The 16,502-nt window shown below is 43.1% G+C and overlaps 1 protein-coding gene across 2 annotated transcripts; it reads left to right on the top strand.

Annotated features, from left to right (window-relative positions):
- ubp1 (upstream binding protein 1) lies at nucleotides 1-16,248 on the top strand. Of its 2 annotated transcripts, none has more exons than XM_006787760.3 (16): nucleotides 1-282; nucleotides 4,609-4,760; nucleotides 6,278-6,354; nucleotides 6,443-6,548; nucleotides 6,660-6,766; nucleotides 6,916-7,068; nucleotides 7,157-7,267; nucleotides 10,303-10,410; nucleotides 10,628-10,734; nucleotides 10,839-10,893; nucleotides 12,376-12,469; nucleotides 12,584-12,674; nucleotides 12,841-12,959; nucleotides 13,058-13,200; nucleotides 13,856-13,907; nucleotides 14,001-16,248. In XM_006787760.3, exons 1-16 carry the CDS (start codon nucleotides 212-214, stop codon nucleotides 14,036-14,038), a joined length of 1,584 nt encoding a protein of 527 aa, XP_006787823.1. In that variant the 5' UTR covers nucleotides 1-211; the 3' UTR covers nucleotides 14,039-16,248. The 2 variants fall into 2 exon arrangements, with proteins under 2 accessions (XP_006787823.1, XP_006787822.1); XM_006787759.3 differs by lacking the exon at nucleotides 1-282 and adding an exon at nucleotides 316-1,603.
- The last annotated feature ends 254 nt before the right edge of the window (nucleotides 16,249-16,502 follow it).

Genomic DNA, 16,502 nt, shown 5'->3' on the forward strand with positions numbered 1-16,502 from the left:
TGACAGTGCGCCACGTCCAGGGTCCGAGCGGTGCGTAATTATTGACCAGAGAGTGCAAAAGGTCTGCAGCCATCTTCTGTGGACTGGACTCTTCTTCTTGCTCGACACTGACATGAATGAAACACTGATCTCCCGTTTGGACCTCGTCGTCGGAACCGGGCCGAGTGGTGTTTATGTGCAGGAGAAGTGAGGAGAGGGCTGATGAGACGCGATGTTGTTCTGGCAGCCGTACACTGAAAACTTCCGAGCCCCCCTACAGAGACAGAACAGCGGCTATACGAGGTATCCGCTCATGTACACCTCAAATGTAAATGTTTGGTTTAGTTTATATCCTCACAGTGTGGGTGTTTGGAGCAACAACAACAACAATACCTGTTAATAAATCTCTCTCGGTGAAAAGGTCAGCGCCCTGTCGCTGTATTTGCATCAGAGATATAACATTATTTTTATGTGACACTGAGGGGTGTTTGCATGCCCACAGGGTTCATATTTGTTGACAGTAACGACTTTTTGTAGATATGTGTTATAGTTTCGGGGAGGCAGAGCGCAACTATAGTTGGACACAATGACGGAAGCTCGAAGGTTGCTGATTGGCTAATAATTCTGCGCTGGGCACAGAGGGCGGCCTCTGATTGGCTGGACTCAGTCTTTGGCATCCTTCCCGAGGCTGGTGGTGGCAGCCCTGCGGGCTTCAGAGACCGACAGTCTGTGTGCTGAGGGAGCCATGTTGATGCTCGGTTTTGTGTCAAACGCTTCATTTTGGATGGTTAACGGACTGCGTGTTAAAAATAAGGAGCCCCGGCGGTGATTCCAGCCCCGCGATGAGAAGAGGAGCGCGGAGTGGGATGGTAGAGGGAGCGCCAGAGGAGAGCCGCTCTTAGGTCACCGGACGTAGTTGAAAGCAAGTGAAGTTGATGCTAGTTAGCTTCATAGCGCGGTAGCAACAGCTGGTGCGGGGCGCTGCGTGGGATGCGGTGTGTGGATTAAAACGATATTTTTCCTCCCTCTGCTTGTGTCGTTCTGCTGAACAAACGTCAGTCGGACTGTATGAAGACTCGATACTTGAAACAACAAAGGCGCTGCTGAATTCAGGCTAGCTTGCTTAAGCTTCCTTTTCAAAGCTAGCTGTTAGCTAACATTAGCATGCTGACAGTCAGCTCGGATCTTCAGTCACGACTAACTATTTACTCGCTGAGTGGGTTCTAGGTTACTTTCAGGCAGTCTGCCTGTCTTGGAGCATCCCTTTGTGCGAAAATAAACTCTCAGAACTCGAGTGGAGATATGGCAATGCATCCAGTCTCTGTGGAAAGCTACCGGTTCGCCTGCCCAGCTTGCCAGGGAGCGGCTAGCGGGCTAGCAGCATAACTTTCCTCTCACGGGTGTCATTCAGAAGCTGCAGAGCTCACTTCCTCTATAAGCCGACCTCTCGTACCTGAAGCAAGCTGGCGGCCATCCGAGTAGAAGCCGAGGACAAGGAGCTGGGGCCGATGGCCTGGGTGCTGAAGATGGACGACGCCACCATCGAGTCGGGGCTGGTTCACGACTTCGACGCCAGCCTGTCCGGCATCGGGCAGGAGCTGGGCGCTGGAGCCTACAGCATGAGGTTAGAGAGACTGAAGACAACATGCCAGTCCCAGCTTCAGTGGGTCGTTGGCAAGAACAGCTCTCTGAGTGTTAACATTACAGCCCCCCTGGGTGTGTTACTCCCTTTGTGCTGGGTGTTATGGTTTCTCTTTGTTTTGGGATTTGGAGTCGAGCAGTCACTGCGGGGTGCCACGATCAGGGATGAAGATTAATTTCTCTAAACACACACAAAGGCAGGGAAGGGGACACGTGTCATACTGCCAGGGACAAAGATGTTTTGTTTTGTTTTTGTTTTGTTTTTTTTTTATCAGTCTGCACTGTTTCTCAATGCACGCATGCTGTCAGGACATGGGTAAAGTTTTTGTTACATCCAGGAAGTCAGGAAGACACTGTTCTGGTTTTAAGAACAGGTCTGTGGCTTTGTTTCTCATAATCAGGGTTATGTGAAAACAAGTGGCTGCACATGTCTAGGCGGATGGGACTGAATTTAGACTCTTTTTAATGGAGCTGTTCTATGTTATAAATGAAATTGTTTACCTGCTCTTGACCTCTCTAAGCAGTGATCCATGATCAAATGTTTTTAGTCTGAATATTTTAACTCTGTTTGACATTTTTGAAACTCTTGCTTTCCTCCCGAATGATTTTCCTCAGAAAATGTAGCAGCAATTTAGTCACTGTAAATACACTTAGTTTAATGTATCTTTTAATGTATCACTAGCACACCATCATGTTTGGCCCATTTGTTTTTGGGGGTGCGTGTGACTCCAATAGTATTGGAAATCAAAAATTTATTTATGTATTTATTTCTCATTGCATGGTTATATTTATCCTAAAACTGTTTCACCACACAGGCAGTCCATAAGCATACTACATCTTTTTTAGTGGTGTTTCACAAGCAGCAAACTTAGATTGAACTGTTGGGAGTCTGGTGACTCTGAGATGTTGGACCCATTTATTTTATTAGAGGAACATGTCTCTTCAGATCAATGCAGAGTTAGTTTTTCAATGACAATGACCCACAGCTTATAGCAGTCCTATGCTATAACCTTTACACTCATCTGATCTTAGTCCAGTTTAAATGTCTGTGCCCTCTTGTACCAAAGACCACCATCAACAGACCAAATAAGGGAGTGTCTTTTGGAATATTGGCATTCATCCCTGCAGCAGATTTCCAGAGAGCTGTAAGATGAATGCCAGCATGTGGAGGTTTTCAGGTGTTACTGGCCCAACCCCTTATTTAAACACATTGTGTTGGTTTTTGCCAAAATATCTCACCTGCCTGTACACGCAGAGGCCAATAAACATGCAGTCTAGTAACAAATTTTATCTTCATAGTTCTGGTTTTAATATAATAACAAGCCAGTTTGTCCCTGGTTTCTGGTTAGTCAGGTTATTCCAGCATTTATGCTGATGGTGCATATTTACACTGGCTGGGCAGCACTACTTGAGAATAATCTGTCTGCAGAGGATGCATGTGCATTTCCTGCAACTGTGCTGTCATAGTACATCCGACAAGGGGACGAGAACCTCTCTGGGGAAGCAGCTGAATGATGGTGTGAACTGTCACAATACCAGTACAGGAAAGGTTGAGACTTGCTGGTCATTAGTCATTGGATTTTCCATTTTGGGGGGGGGGGGGGGGGGGTAAATAAATAAATTCCTAATGTTTAAAAGAGTCACCAAATATATCTTGAAGTCAATATGTGTGGAAAGACTGAGCTGAGTAACTTTGTTATAAACCACCTGTTCAATTAGTAATTCTTAGTATGCATGCACTGTTATGTAACAGGTTAATGGGAGGTCGTGATATTTGCATGATGAAGGTAAGCCCGCCGAGGGCATACATGTGCTTTATCTGCATCCGTCTGCTTTTAGCGTGTGTTTATCTGAGCATGACGTAGGTGTGTGCCTGTCGCTTATGTGTGTAAGCAAGATTACTGGTATTCAGGGGATGGTATGTATTGACAGTATTAGTTTGTGCTTCAGACATACTGCTGTCTGTCTGTGGTGCAGGGGTGGGTCGTGGGTGTGTTTGGAGTCAGCAGCCGATGGGAACAGAATGTCTCGGTGTTATTCAGTGGAACGAGCTCCTCAGATTTCAGGAAGCAGATGCAGTTTTCGTGGGCAGCATGGTTCAGCTGGGCTGTGGCACCCATGTTGGTGCTGCCTGGGCTCGCTCGCTCTGCAGAGAAAACACACCGGCGAGTGATTGAGAGAAAGCGATACGGGGCAGGATAAATCTAGCAGGCAGCTGTTTGAAAGACTTTGTTGTTTTGAGGAAGGTGCTGCAGGAATTATTTAAAATTTGGTAAGGTGGTTTTAGTTTGGCTCCAGATTAGTTTTCCAGGTAATGAGATGCCCTGATCTACATATCTTTGCACAGATAGGACTTCTTTTTTTGCACATGCACACACTCCTCACGCTTCTCTGTGCCCTCATTGACACTCCCACAGCATTTGTCAGGGTGAGCCAAGTACGGGAACGTTGTCTAGAGTGGCTGCCAAGCGTGAGAGATGGTATATGTCAGCAGCTCAGGCTATCTCTGGGTGTTTCTGTTCATTTATCCTCCTGCGGACTCATGCATACATAATTAGAGAGACAGTTTGATCGATGGATAGTCTTCGTCACTTATTCTAAAAAAAGGTGATCCATTGAATTATTCCACACTGTGACAGGGAAATATTGCCCAACTGAAAGTGACATATCAAGAGTGAAGTGAGAGAGTTTAAATCACACAAACATTTGAGAGAAGGTCGTCCAGTACTGATGAATAAATACACAATTTCCTTTGCCTTCAGGAGGGTCACAGTGATTATGTTGTCATCAGGATGGAGCTCACATGGTGCTGGAGATTCAAACTAACTTTGAGACAAAAGCTAGTTGAAAAATATTGAGGCCAGTGCCAAGGAAAATACGCCAAATCAGCTCCTAACAGGGAAAACTTGTCGCTCACAACTGTTCTTGTATTGTTGTTTTTTTGTTTTTCCCTCGCTGACTTGTTTGTCTCTATCTCGCCCCTCCTAGTGATGTGCTGGCTCTGCCAATCTTTAAGCAGGAGGACTCCAGCCTCCCTCCTGAAAATGAGACCAAAAATCCCCCATTCCAGTATGTGCTGTGCACCGCCACCTCGCCCGCTGTCAAGCTGCATGACGAAACGCTCACATACCTAAACCAAGGTGAGACCTAAAGAAAGGCAGGTGATTTTGGGAGGGGGGTTGTTGACCCGGTTTTACACGACCCAGTTTGTGTTGCATGGCTGCCTGTCAACAATCCAACGTCAATAAATAATGAGCGCATTAATTTAATGCATTTCAGTGGGATCAATGTAAAATGAAACTCTTACTGATGTGAATGCCAGCCTTGTGTGCCCTCGACGTGACACACTAAGATCTGCCTATTACTGAAATGTATTGTAATGCACGTTGAATGCATAACAAGACGTTATGATTCCAGGTTATTTAATATATCAATACACACAGTTTTTATTTATTTAAACACAGCTCAGGGGCCTTGTTTTACGGTGGTTTGGTCATACAGGCGAGATTTTGTGGTTTTTCTTGGAAAAAGTTGTTTTGTTTTGTGTAACACTGTACTGCCCTCCAAACACTCCATTACCCCCACTGACTGTTACTTTCTCAGTGCATTAATAATGATTATCTGTCCAACTCAGTGTTTTATTTGCTTGTTGTTTTTTTTACAAGTTAACTTACTTTTTTATTAGAATTGTTTTGTATGAAAACAAAACCAGCAAAGTAAGAAAGTGACTGTTGGTGTGAAGTCATGTTATATAAATAAAGCTGGATTAAATTGCATGTAATTAAACTGGAGTGAGCATGAATAAACAAAATACCTGAGCGGTGTCTTCACAGGTCAGCCTGTGCAGTGTGAGCATTTGTGCTAATTTTTTAGGAAAGACGGTTTACTTGGGCATGCATGTGTTTTTGTCCGTTTCAGACAAACTGAAACATAAACCACTGCAGCAGTTACACAACTTTATACCACACTGGGGTGATTTTACAAAACGTCAATCAAGAATTAAAAGGCAAATTTTCCTTCAGGTGTGATAATTTAAAGAGTATAAAATGCAAGCTGTCTCCACAGCAGCACTCAGAGGATTCTGTATCTACTTTTTTGTGTTTTTGGTCTTTGTTCCTGGAAGTTTGATATGGTTAAACTCTGTAACTACAGAGTCGATAGGCAGACCAGTGAGAGAGTCCAGGATTTATCATAAGGGTTTTGTTTGCATAGCACTTATCACAACTAGCATTTCAAAGTTCTTTACACAAAGTGCAATAAAACACAGTCATGTGTGACTAAACAGGCAGGAGTCGGAAGTTAAACTATAACAATAAATTACTAAAAGAACGTTGGGGCTTTTTTGTTTGTTTTTTTAAAAGGACCTTAAATGTGATAACATCAATATATAATGCTCACAGTAAAATAATCAGAAGTTGTAATAAGTAATCCAAAAATTAGTTTTAGTGCCATTAAATCCCAGTATTGAGTGTTTCATCAGAGGAACCATTCCTGCAGTGTCATTCATAAATTTAATGAATAAATTTGCGTTTTTATTGAGTGTGTTAAATTCAAATATATGTATACACTCATTGTTCCTTGTTAAATCTTTCCTTTTTTTGTTGTTGTTGTGTTTTGTTTTGTTTGTTTTTTTTAATGTTCATCTACTCTCACTCAGGCCAGTCTTATGAGGTGCGTATGTTGGACAACAGGAAGCCGGGGGAGTTACCGGAGCTCAACAACAAAATGGTGAAGGTGAGAGGATCCTCACAGCTCGAGGACAATCATGCATCTGTCTGTAGACGGGACACTTTATATCTAATGTGTGTGTCTGTGTGTGTAGAGCATAGTGCGAGTGGTGTTTCACGACCGTCGGCTGCAGTACACAGAGCACCAGCAGCTGGAGGGATGGAAGTGGAACCGTCCTGGCGACCGTCTCCTTGACATCGGTAAAGATTCCTGCCGAGAAATGTTTGCTTAGACTGTCCCGGTCATGTGTGTGATTTGTAACTCAAATATATCTGTGTGTGTGTGTGTGTGTGTCTGTGTCTGTGTATCAGATATCCCCATGTCAGTGGGCATTGTGGAGCCAAAGACTCACCCCTCCCAGCTGAATGCTGCAGAGTTTCTGTGGGACTTGAACAAAAGAACTTCTGTGTTTGTGCAGGTAACACTCAGACATCCTCTGACACTCATTCAAACCACAGAGAGACACACACAAATACATCCTCTCTCTTTGAGCCACCTGCTCAGCGTGCTGCTGAATTTCCACATCAAACACGTTTTGACTTCATCGTGTCTACCCGCCGTCTGCAGGTGCACTGCATTAGCACAGAGTTCACTCCCAGGAAGCACGGTGGAGAGAAGGGCGTCCCCTTCAGGATCCAGATCGACACGTTCGCCCTCGGAGACGGCGGAGACTACACGGAGCACCTCCACTCTGCCTCCTGCCAAATTAAAGTCTTCAAGGTGCTCACTCGATCTTAAACAGGGCACGTTTGAAACTGTGCCAGCACTCACCAGTTACATCTCTTCTTCTTCTCTGCTTCCTGTTTAGCCAAAGGGGGCAGATCGCAAGCAAAAGACTGACAGGGAGAAGATGGAGAAACGCACAGCTCAAGAGAAGGAAAAGTACCAGCCTTCTTACGATACCACTATCCTGTCAGAGGTCGGTACAGGGCTGCTGTGAACTCCTAGGCTTTATGTGACTTTAACACTAACTAGCTTATAATACTAACAAGCTTCCAGGTTCAGTTCTTGTTCATAATACAAAAGACTCCATCATTGCCAACCAGTCTGAAAATTACAATGCTTTGGATTTAAGAACTAACGAACAGCAATAACTTTATTCAGAAAGCTGCTGAAGTCATATAATCCTCTTAATTCGTTGGCCGTGGTTTCTCACTGTTTCTCACATTCAAGTGTATAAATGTCAGTGACTCTGAAACAGTTACTGCGTGTTTAAACCTCAGATCATCAAAAATACGACGATCGCGTTGTGCCCAAAAATAAAAACCCTCCTTTGATTTATTTGGGGGGAGGTGGTCTTTTTTTTTTTTTTTTTAAAATGTAAAAAAAATCACAGAAATGTTTGGCACTTTGCGCTGTGCAGTGGCACAGATTTGATGTCACATTAGTTTGCCAGGTGTGTTTAATGTTAGGAGAGCCGTGTTTGTTCACACGGCTGCCATCTTTCCTTCTTTCCGCCTCATTTGTTTATACCAAGTTCACCAAATCAGAGGCACGCTGCTGCTGTGAAACAACAGCCGGATAACTGGTTAGTATTTCTGTGCCCAGCTATCAGCTAGTCGACATGCAGCACACAACTGAAGTGGATTTTGTGTCACTTTGTGTGGTTTTACCATATTTTCTCAGATACTGAACAGACTTTTATTGTCAGCTCAACTGTTTGTCTAGACCAATGATTCCCAATGTGTGGGCTGCAACCCCCTGTGGGGTCTGAATGGGCCACTGCAGGTCCAGTGTGCCCAGTATCCCTCCTGCACACGTTCAGGCGGTCTTGCCTCTCTACCATTGTCTCTACACCGGTCAGCCTGAGCTGTTCCTTTGATGTACTCCCTCCTGCTCGCTCCCAGTGAAAATTAAGTTAACTGATATTCTTAATTCTTCTATATTAGAAATGTAAATGGATGGGACCGTATCATTTTAATCTGTGGAGCGTTTATATGACTAAATCCTACAGGATGAGAAACATATTTCTATTTTACTTATGTTTTATAACCACTTATTTCTTATTGGATTCTGTAGGATTACATCTTTTTAGGGTTATTTTAAAATCAAAAGTGTTTCTATATTAGAATCTTGTTTTTGTAATTAATTTTAAAATTGCCATTATTTATTGTTATTCTTAATTTTGGGGCTTTTTTTGCTCCTGAACTTTTTCTTGTCACTAATTGTAAAGATTTTAATATTGAAACTAAAGCTGCTGATAGAAGATCAGATTCAACAATTTCATCACTGGAGCATGAATAAATGAAAGCACAAAGGAAATGCTTTGTTAGGTATGTGTGACCATCAGTTGGGCGTTTTTACTGAAGGTTTGGGCGTGCCACTGAAAATGTTTATGTTTCAAATGAAGCTGCAGGGGTTGAAGTTTGGGAATAGCTGGTCTCGACTAAATAGTTGTGTTAATGTGACAAAAGGGATTTATTTTAATTTGTTCTAGCTGATTATATAAGTGAGATTGTTCAGGGTCTTCTCATATCTACATCCCCCTTAAACATCACTCACACAGATGGTCATCAAACCAGCTACAAACTGCACTTTTGGTGTCACAGCTTTGCTAAATAATGCTACAGTAACACTAGAGAAAACGGGTCCGAGAACGCAGCACAACCAAAATTACTGCAACTGCACTAAGCTTGTGACCTCGTTGCCTTTAAAATAGTTGCTTTGAAGACTGGTACAAGCTGTGCAACCAGTTGCTGTCTTCAAAGCAACTTTGTTTTCAGTTTAAGATGGACCCAGGTTAAGTTGTAAATTATGCACAATCTGTTGGTGATTAAATGGTCATCTACCTCCATAGACGTTCACATTAATTTCTTTTATTCACAGTCCAGTCAGAATTTCATGCAGCTGAAACAGAGATTCCTTCACAAGTGATGACGTAGTTGCTGCGAGACAGCAATTTGACAGCAGTACAGGAGCTCGGCAACTTTGCTTTTAAACAAGAATAACCAGAATACAGCCAGTGTTGCAAAGAGATGCATCACAGACAGGTGTGCCTATAAATTAGACCACAGTCTATGACAGTCAGTCTTGAGTCAGACTGTGATTGTTTGGAGACAGCTTACCTCCCATTCAATCACTTTGCAAACAAAAAGTCACCCAGAGGTCAAGGATGTCAGACAGTCGGCCTTAGTTGGTAGCTGCAACTACTTGCAGCAAAAGAATCACCGGCTGATTGATGAAAGTTTTCCCAGTGAAAAAGAGGATGTCGTTCTATTTTTACTGTAGTGTGACTGAGTCATAAAGCATAACATGGACAAACTGTAAATATAACAAACATAAAACCACTTATGTCAGAACATCAGTTTTCTTAACACCTCATCCAGTTCAGGGTTTTGGGGTCTGGAGTCCTTCCCAGCTGACATTGTGGGCGAGGTGGTGGTTCTCCCCAAAGATCGCCGGTTTGTCGGAAGGTTTATATCAGAACATGCGTAACATTTTAGCCGACATTCGTCAGCTTCCCCAACAGCCAGACAGGTCTGTTTCTTCCAGTAAGGGCTGGCCAGCCTTTATTTATTAGCATCAATCATGCTCTGCACCTTTTATCAGAGACCCAGCTTTTAATTCATTTTCACCGTTGCTGCAGTGACATAACTTCTCGCTTAGAACGAGAACGGTTAAACGGTTTGCAATTTGTTGCATAAAAAGGAAAAAAACCCCACTTTGAATCTTTTGCAGCTTGTATTAAAATCAGTTAGTCAAGTCTAAAGAATTGCCTTTTATCAAATATATTGCATTTATTTTGTGAAATAGTGTCTCTGTGACTTTTCTGTGTTTGGCGGGTGAGGGTGAAACTCTCCTCAGACTGTTTTAAAATGCGCTCAAATGTTATTGGACTATAATTACGGTGATAACTACACCTCTGTATCTGTTCCCCACATATCGAGTTGGAGGTTTTAGTTGTTTGTGTGATAACCGCTGGCTGGTTAATCTCTGCTGTGTGTCTGTATGTAGACGAGGCTTGAGCCCATCATAGAGGATGCGGGCGACCATGAGCTGAAAAAGTCCAGCAAGCGGACACTTCCCGCTGATTGTGGCGACTCCTTGGCCAAAAGAGGCAGTGTAAGCATCCTGCTCTGCTCTCCTCTTCCTCCTCTTAATCACTCCACACACTGTCTGCCACCTTTTTTAGGACCTATTGTTGATTAGTGAGGCCGTCAGTTGCTGTTTAGGGGATGTTGTACTGAACTTGACTTTAGGCTAGATGGAGCTAAATTTCCTTCACCTGTTGTTTCTGTGTAGTTTGAGCTGCTTGTATCAATAAGTGCGCTTTCCACAGTGCTCTCCTTGGCCAGACAACGCCTACACCAGCACCAACCAGGCAGCTACTCTCTCCTTCGCCTCCACCCCACTGTCGACCTACACGACCTCCTCAGTACTGGACAGGTACCTTGAAAGTGTGTGTGTGTGTGTGCGTGTGTGAGTGAGAGAGCTTTCTGTTTTTTAGGTAAAGTGTATGCTGGTCCTAAATCAACGTCTCTGTTTTCCAGTGACTCGTCCTCACCCAATCACCAGGCAGACCCTGGCAGCCATGGCAACTCGGAGGTTAGTGAAAAGTGACACACCTGCACGAACAGAACAGAGGTGTAAGAGAGACTCGGGTGTAGATGATGACGTAATTGATTGCTTTGCCGCGTGTGTGCTGAGTCACTGTCAGGCTGTAACGACTCGGCTGAACAGTGCAGAGGCGCTGTTAATGGTTTTAGTAACATTTGTTCTGTTCTTGAAATCGCAAATGAAAACGTCTGCTGTGACGAACACCTGCTGCCGTGTCACATGATACGTTTTCCTCCCTTAATGACACGGGGTTAAGATTTTATTGAGTTTCAGTAAGTGACACAATCACAGTACTGACTGCTGCTGTGGTTAAATCCATGTTTGTTTCTGATGAGCAGCAACATTTATTCCAGCAGATATTTAGATAACTTTTTCTGCTGTTATTACCTTTCATTTGAATTCTCTCCATGAATTTGAGCTGCATTCGAACATTCAAAGCATATTTGGTGTAGGTGACTGACGAATGTCTCACCTCCACTCTTCAGTTGAGTTTGGATCCATGACTTTTTTCCACTCTTTGTTTTATTTGAAATTGTCTGAAGTTTCTTTTCCACTAGCGCCTGCTCGATTCAATTTTACTCAGTTTTGGTCATTTTCTATTGCAAATCAGTAAAGCTCAATGTGGGTGGGGTTGTTATAGCGAGGTGGTTCTTAACTCCTGCGACACAAATGCTAAAAAACAATGGAGGACATTGAGGCGTTGGTATACATGTTGCTAAACTGATGTTAAATGTCTGCACCGCTTCATGTGTCGCCATTTCCCCCGTTTCTGGCTTTCAAAAATGGCATCACTCATGAGTCATCCAGTGTCGTCACTCCTGTGCCAATCAGTGTCATGCAGTCTGTTGGCGTCATATTTTTGGTACCAGGTACTACCACCTAATATATTACCAGGGCTTGCAAAATTTCAAAATCCCTGGTAGCCCTTGGGGCAGGCACTCTTCAGTTTTTGGTAGCCCAAAATAAATTTAAGTAGCCCGAATAAAAAAAATTAAAAAAAAGGAGGACAATTTTTTGATTGATGTTTTGTATTCGTTACAATATTATACATTAATGTATAATATTGTAAAGGAAACAAAACATCAATCTAAAAATATTTAAAACACAAATTACAACAACAAATTACAATCATCAACTCAAATATTTGGTTCTAATTGAACAGAAATTTCTATGAACTTGTAAGAACTGTGTAGAACATGAATCAGTCTGTGTCAGATCCAGAATTTGAAATTTCCACTGAAGTCACGGGTAAGAGGCAAGTGGAACCAAGATCTAGGACATTTGCTTTTTGAATTTTGCAAAGACTGCTAAATGTTGCCAGTGGTAGTTCACAATTTGCGATTTTGCGAGCCCTGAAAACTCTAAAAGTCGAGTCGAGCTGAGTAGGTTCTAGTGGAAAAGAGGCTTTAGTGCCCTCAGTAGGGCTGAGTTGTGTTAATGTTTTGACCCCCTGTTTGCTCCTCTTTACAGCAGTTGAGCCCCACTGCCTCCATACAGGACACACAAAAGTGGCTGCTGAAAAATCGCTTCAGCTCCTACACACGGCTCTTCTCTAACTTCTCAGGTATGCACAGGCAGGTTGTCAGACACACAGCGTGGTCAGGCATGGTCATGATGTTGAAAGACGTGCGCGTGTATTAGAAGTGACCGGATGTCCTCCCTTTTTATTTGTTTTAAGGTTCTGATTTGTTAAAGCTAACCCGGGACGATCTAGTCCAGATTTGTGGGCCAGCAGATGGGATCAGGCTCTTCAATGCACTCAAATCCAGGTAGGTCACACATGAGTGGCTGCTTCTGGTAAATACAAAGCAAAAAAACAAGTTAAAGAGAGACATAACATGATGTCACCCACAACAAAAACACAGCGAGTTATCTCCCATCATGCCAGCTCCAGGCTCTGTGATACACCACCCACGCTGTTTTCTGTGTATGCAGGTCAGTGCGTCCCAGGCTGACAGTATATGTCTGTAAGGAGTCCCTTGAAGAGAGCCCCCTGCTGGACAGACACAGCACTAACGAAAATGGAGAACACTGTCTCTCCTCTGGTTTACACGGTAAAGACGAACAGATGCTGCTGATATTAATCAGGGACCAAATGCCGTCTGTGATTATTATCATGACCGTGAAACCGGTCTGGTGTGTTTCTGTGCAGTGTACCATGCTCTGTATCTAGAGGAGCTCACAGCTGCAGAACTCATCCGCAAGATGGCGTGCGTGTGCAGCATTCCACTGGGAACGATCAACCAAGTGTACCGACAGGGTCCTACAGGCATACACATCTTGCTAAGCGACCAGGTACATACACACACACACACTCTTTATATTTTGAGTGTCACATTCATGGCCCTGAAAGACTCATGAAGTGGAAGTCTTTAATTAAAAAACAGTGGAATAAATGGTATTTATTCCACACACACACTGACTGATGCTTCAGGGAAAATTTGGGGTTCAAGTATACTCAAAGAAGACCCACTCTACCTCCCAAGCCACAGTCCACCCATAAACAGGAGAATGCCTCACTGTGTGCTTTAGTGGACATGGTGACTTTCAGGATGTACAATACCTCCACAAACACCGTGCTCAGAAATAGGGCAGCATGGAAGTTGTGGGTTTGAGATCTGGTTTTGTGTAGTGGTTTACACATTTGCCTAACAAGTGAAAAATACCCGTGTTGAGCCGAGGAGTGGACCACCAACCCTTCAGTTATCGATGATCTGCTCTGCCTCCTGAGCTACAAACACTCACAGCTTACAGAGGAATAACCTGGTGCCATCATCGTTTGCATCTCTTATTTGCATGTTGTTTATGGGGCTCTTTGTGTGTCACACACACTGTGTTGCTCTTCAGAGTCGGACCTGTGTGCTACCGAAACAAACCTTTAACCTGCTGAGAATGTTTCATGAGCTCCAGCGCTTCACCCTGTTTTGTTTTTTTTACTTCTCTCCCACAGATGGTTTACAACTTCCCTGACGAGAGCTGTTTTTTAATCAGCACTGTCAAAGGTCAGCAGTCTATGCTAACAGATAGAAAGCCACAACCTAGATCGCTGTTTGACGAGGATGTAATGTCTCCCTTCACTTTCCCCCTCTCTGCAGATGAGTCGGGCGAAGGACTCCATCTAATCTTGAAGTAGTGAGGAGGACAGATGGCATCACTAATTCTCCACCCTCTGTTTTGGAGCTGAAGCCTCCCTCTGTCCATCCCTCTGCCTGCCTCTACTCTTTCCCTCTTCTTCCTCCCTGTCTCTCTAAGCGATAGCTCGACGGGAAGCAGACAGACTGCGCTAAAGCCATGTAAATGTTAGAATCTGACATGGGTGTGTCCACTGTTTCATATTGAAAACATTATTAACGAAGGAGATTTAGTTCAAAGAAGAGAGACCGGTGGGATGTGGGATAAAGGGGGGAAAGTTAGCAATGTTCTATGTATTTTTATTTTATTTTTTTATTTTATTTTTCTGTCTTTTGTATGGTTTTTGTGTGGAGATCGGAGGGTGGCGGCTCCGGGAGAGGAGTGGGGGTCGGCAGGAGAAGGAAAGCGTTTCCTTATTGCTCGTTGCCCTTCCTTCACAACGCACACAACCAGCACTAGGCCAGTATTTGGTAACCTGTACTGCTGAACAGCATGCGATCTCATACTAACTCGCTTAAAGGAGAATCCCACCGTGCCCTGCTTGTTTAACATTCTCGATGGGTTTGTCTTAATAAACCATTAATTAACCAACCACGTATTGATCAGCCAAGCTTGGTAACCCCGGAAAGAAACGGGCGTTTTGTAAATGTTTTTTGTTTTTCTTTGACTTTGTCAGACTGACTGCTTTCATTAACTCTCGTCTCGCGAAGTCGTCCTCAGTGATTTACAGCCATATCTCTGTGCTGACGCGACGTCACGCCCAGCTTTCCCGATGCACGTCCTGTTTATTCTGAGCTTTTACTCATTTTACTTCGTGCTTTATTTATGGATCAGCCGTTTTTTTTCATTGAATTTACATGTTTCTGGTGCCATACTGGCTTTTTTTTTTTAATGGAGCGATCTTTAACTCACATTTACACACACACACACAGCGCATACACTTCATATTTGACTCCTCTGCTTTGTGTACTGACTTTGAAACACTCGTTCAGAGACATGTGATTCTCGGCCGTTTGTGTGCAAGAAGGAAAAACAAAACAAAAGGACGAAACCTCTTAAGAAAACAGTCAGCCTATCCTAAAACCTCCTATCACGGGGACCAAACAGGCTTTTAGATTCATAGGCTTTTTTTCTTTCTTTCTGCCTGACTCTGGACACCTTAGAAGCATTAAGAGACGATTAAGTCAAATTTAGCAGCATTGCTTGTGTGCAAAAGTAATAAACCCTCTGTTCCAGGATCTGCTTTGCAAAGAAAAAACACCAACCACCCGATATCTCATGGTTTCAATAGTCTTATTTCTGGAGAGTAGAAAACCTTCACAGCACCACATCCACCTTGTATTTTTACGTAGCTGAACGCAGGAAGTTGTCTTTCGAGTGCCCTTATCTTTGAAAAAGTGACGGGAAGCCTCTCACTGCTCCTGGGGGGTCAGTTAAGTCGACGTAATGATTTTTGGTACACAGTGTTTCAGCATTTTTGAAGTGCGTACACTTGAGCGTGTCAGTGTCTGAGTGTGTGTGTGTGTGTGTGTCTAAGTGTGCACTCGTATCATTTTTCTTTTCTTGCAAAGACTTCATTATGTCAGTTTAAAAAAAAAAAAACAACAAAAAACTTTTTTCCTGTTGGTATAATGAAACCGTGTTTTAGCTTGCTAATGTAGTAAAGAGCATGTGGAAGATGGGGAAAGGTAGGAAATGGTAATTTTTGTCAGTGACTGTAACCCCTCTGTCTTTTTCCAGACGTTAGAGACCAAGCCTGCACTGAAGAAATTCACAAAATTCAAGCTTGATGTGTAGTCAGTAGTCCTACTGCCCCTACCCTCTTCTTAACCGAGAAGGAGAACAAAAAATAAATAAAACAGAATGTCGAGACTAAAAAAAAAAAGTTTTTGTCTCCCCACACGCCAGAGCCAGGACTGTAGCTCTTGTGGTGTTTTAGGAGGACGTGAGCGCCGCAGCGCAGTAAAGCTGTGGTCATCAGCTCAGACATTAATAGAGCGAGTCCGGCGAACTCTTGATTAGCAGTTTTGGTCCGCTGAAGGCCTGACCGCGTGACTGTCTGTGTGACTGTGTGTAAGGGAGTGCGAGCTCGAGAGGTGACCACTGTTGATGTACAGTACAATGTCTGATGATGATGATGCTTATGTACACAGTATCATATGCTGGAGATGTACACAACCACGTGCTGGGAATAAATGATTTCATAACTTTGCCTGGTGTCCTGCTTTATTATTACAACTGTAATGCTGTTTTTGAGACCTACATCATCCCTTTATCTTTTTTTTTTTTGTCTTTTTCACCCAAAAACTAAACTTGCAAAATGAAAATAATGGATGAATTGGATGGATGATTAAAAGTAGTGGGTTAATTTGTTTTATTTATATATTTTTATTTCTCTTTAGGTTTGACAAACACCTTTATTTTAAATTGAGTATTCTGGCAATTATGATGTTGTTCAGGCATTA

Source organism: Neolamprologus brichardi, chromosome 22 (genome assembly GCF_056152115.1).
Source record: "Neolamprologus brichardi isolate AB-2024 chromosome 22, ASM5615211v1, whole genome shotgun sequence".
In the NCBI taxonomy this organism is placed as follows: domain Eukaryota; kingdom Metazoa; phylum Chordata; class Actinopteri; order Cichliformes; family Cichlidae; genus Neolamprologus; species Neolamprologus brichardi.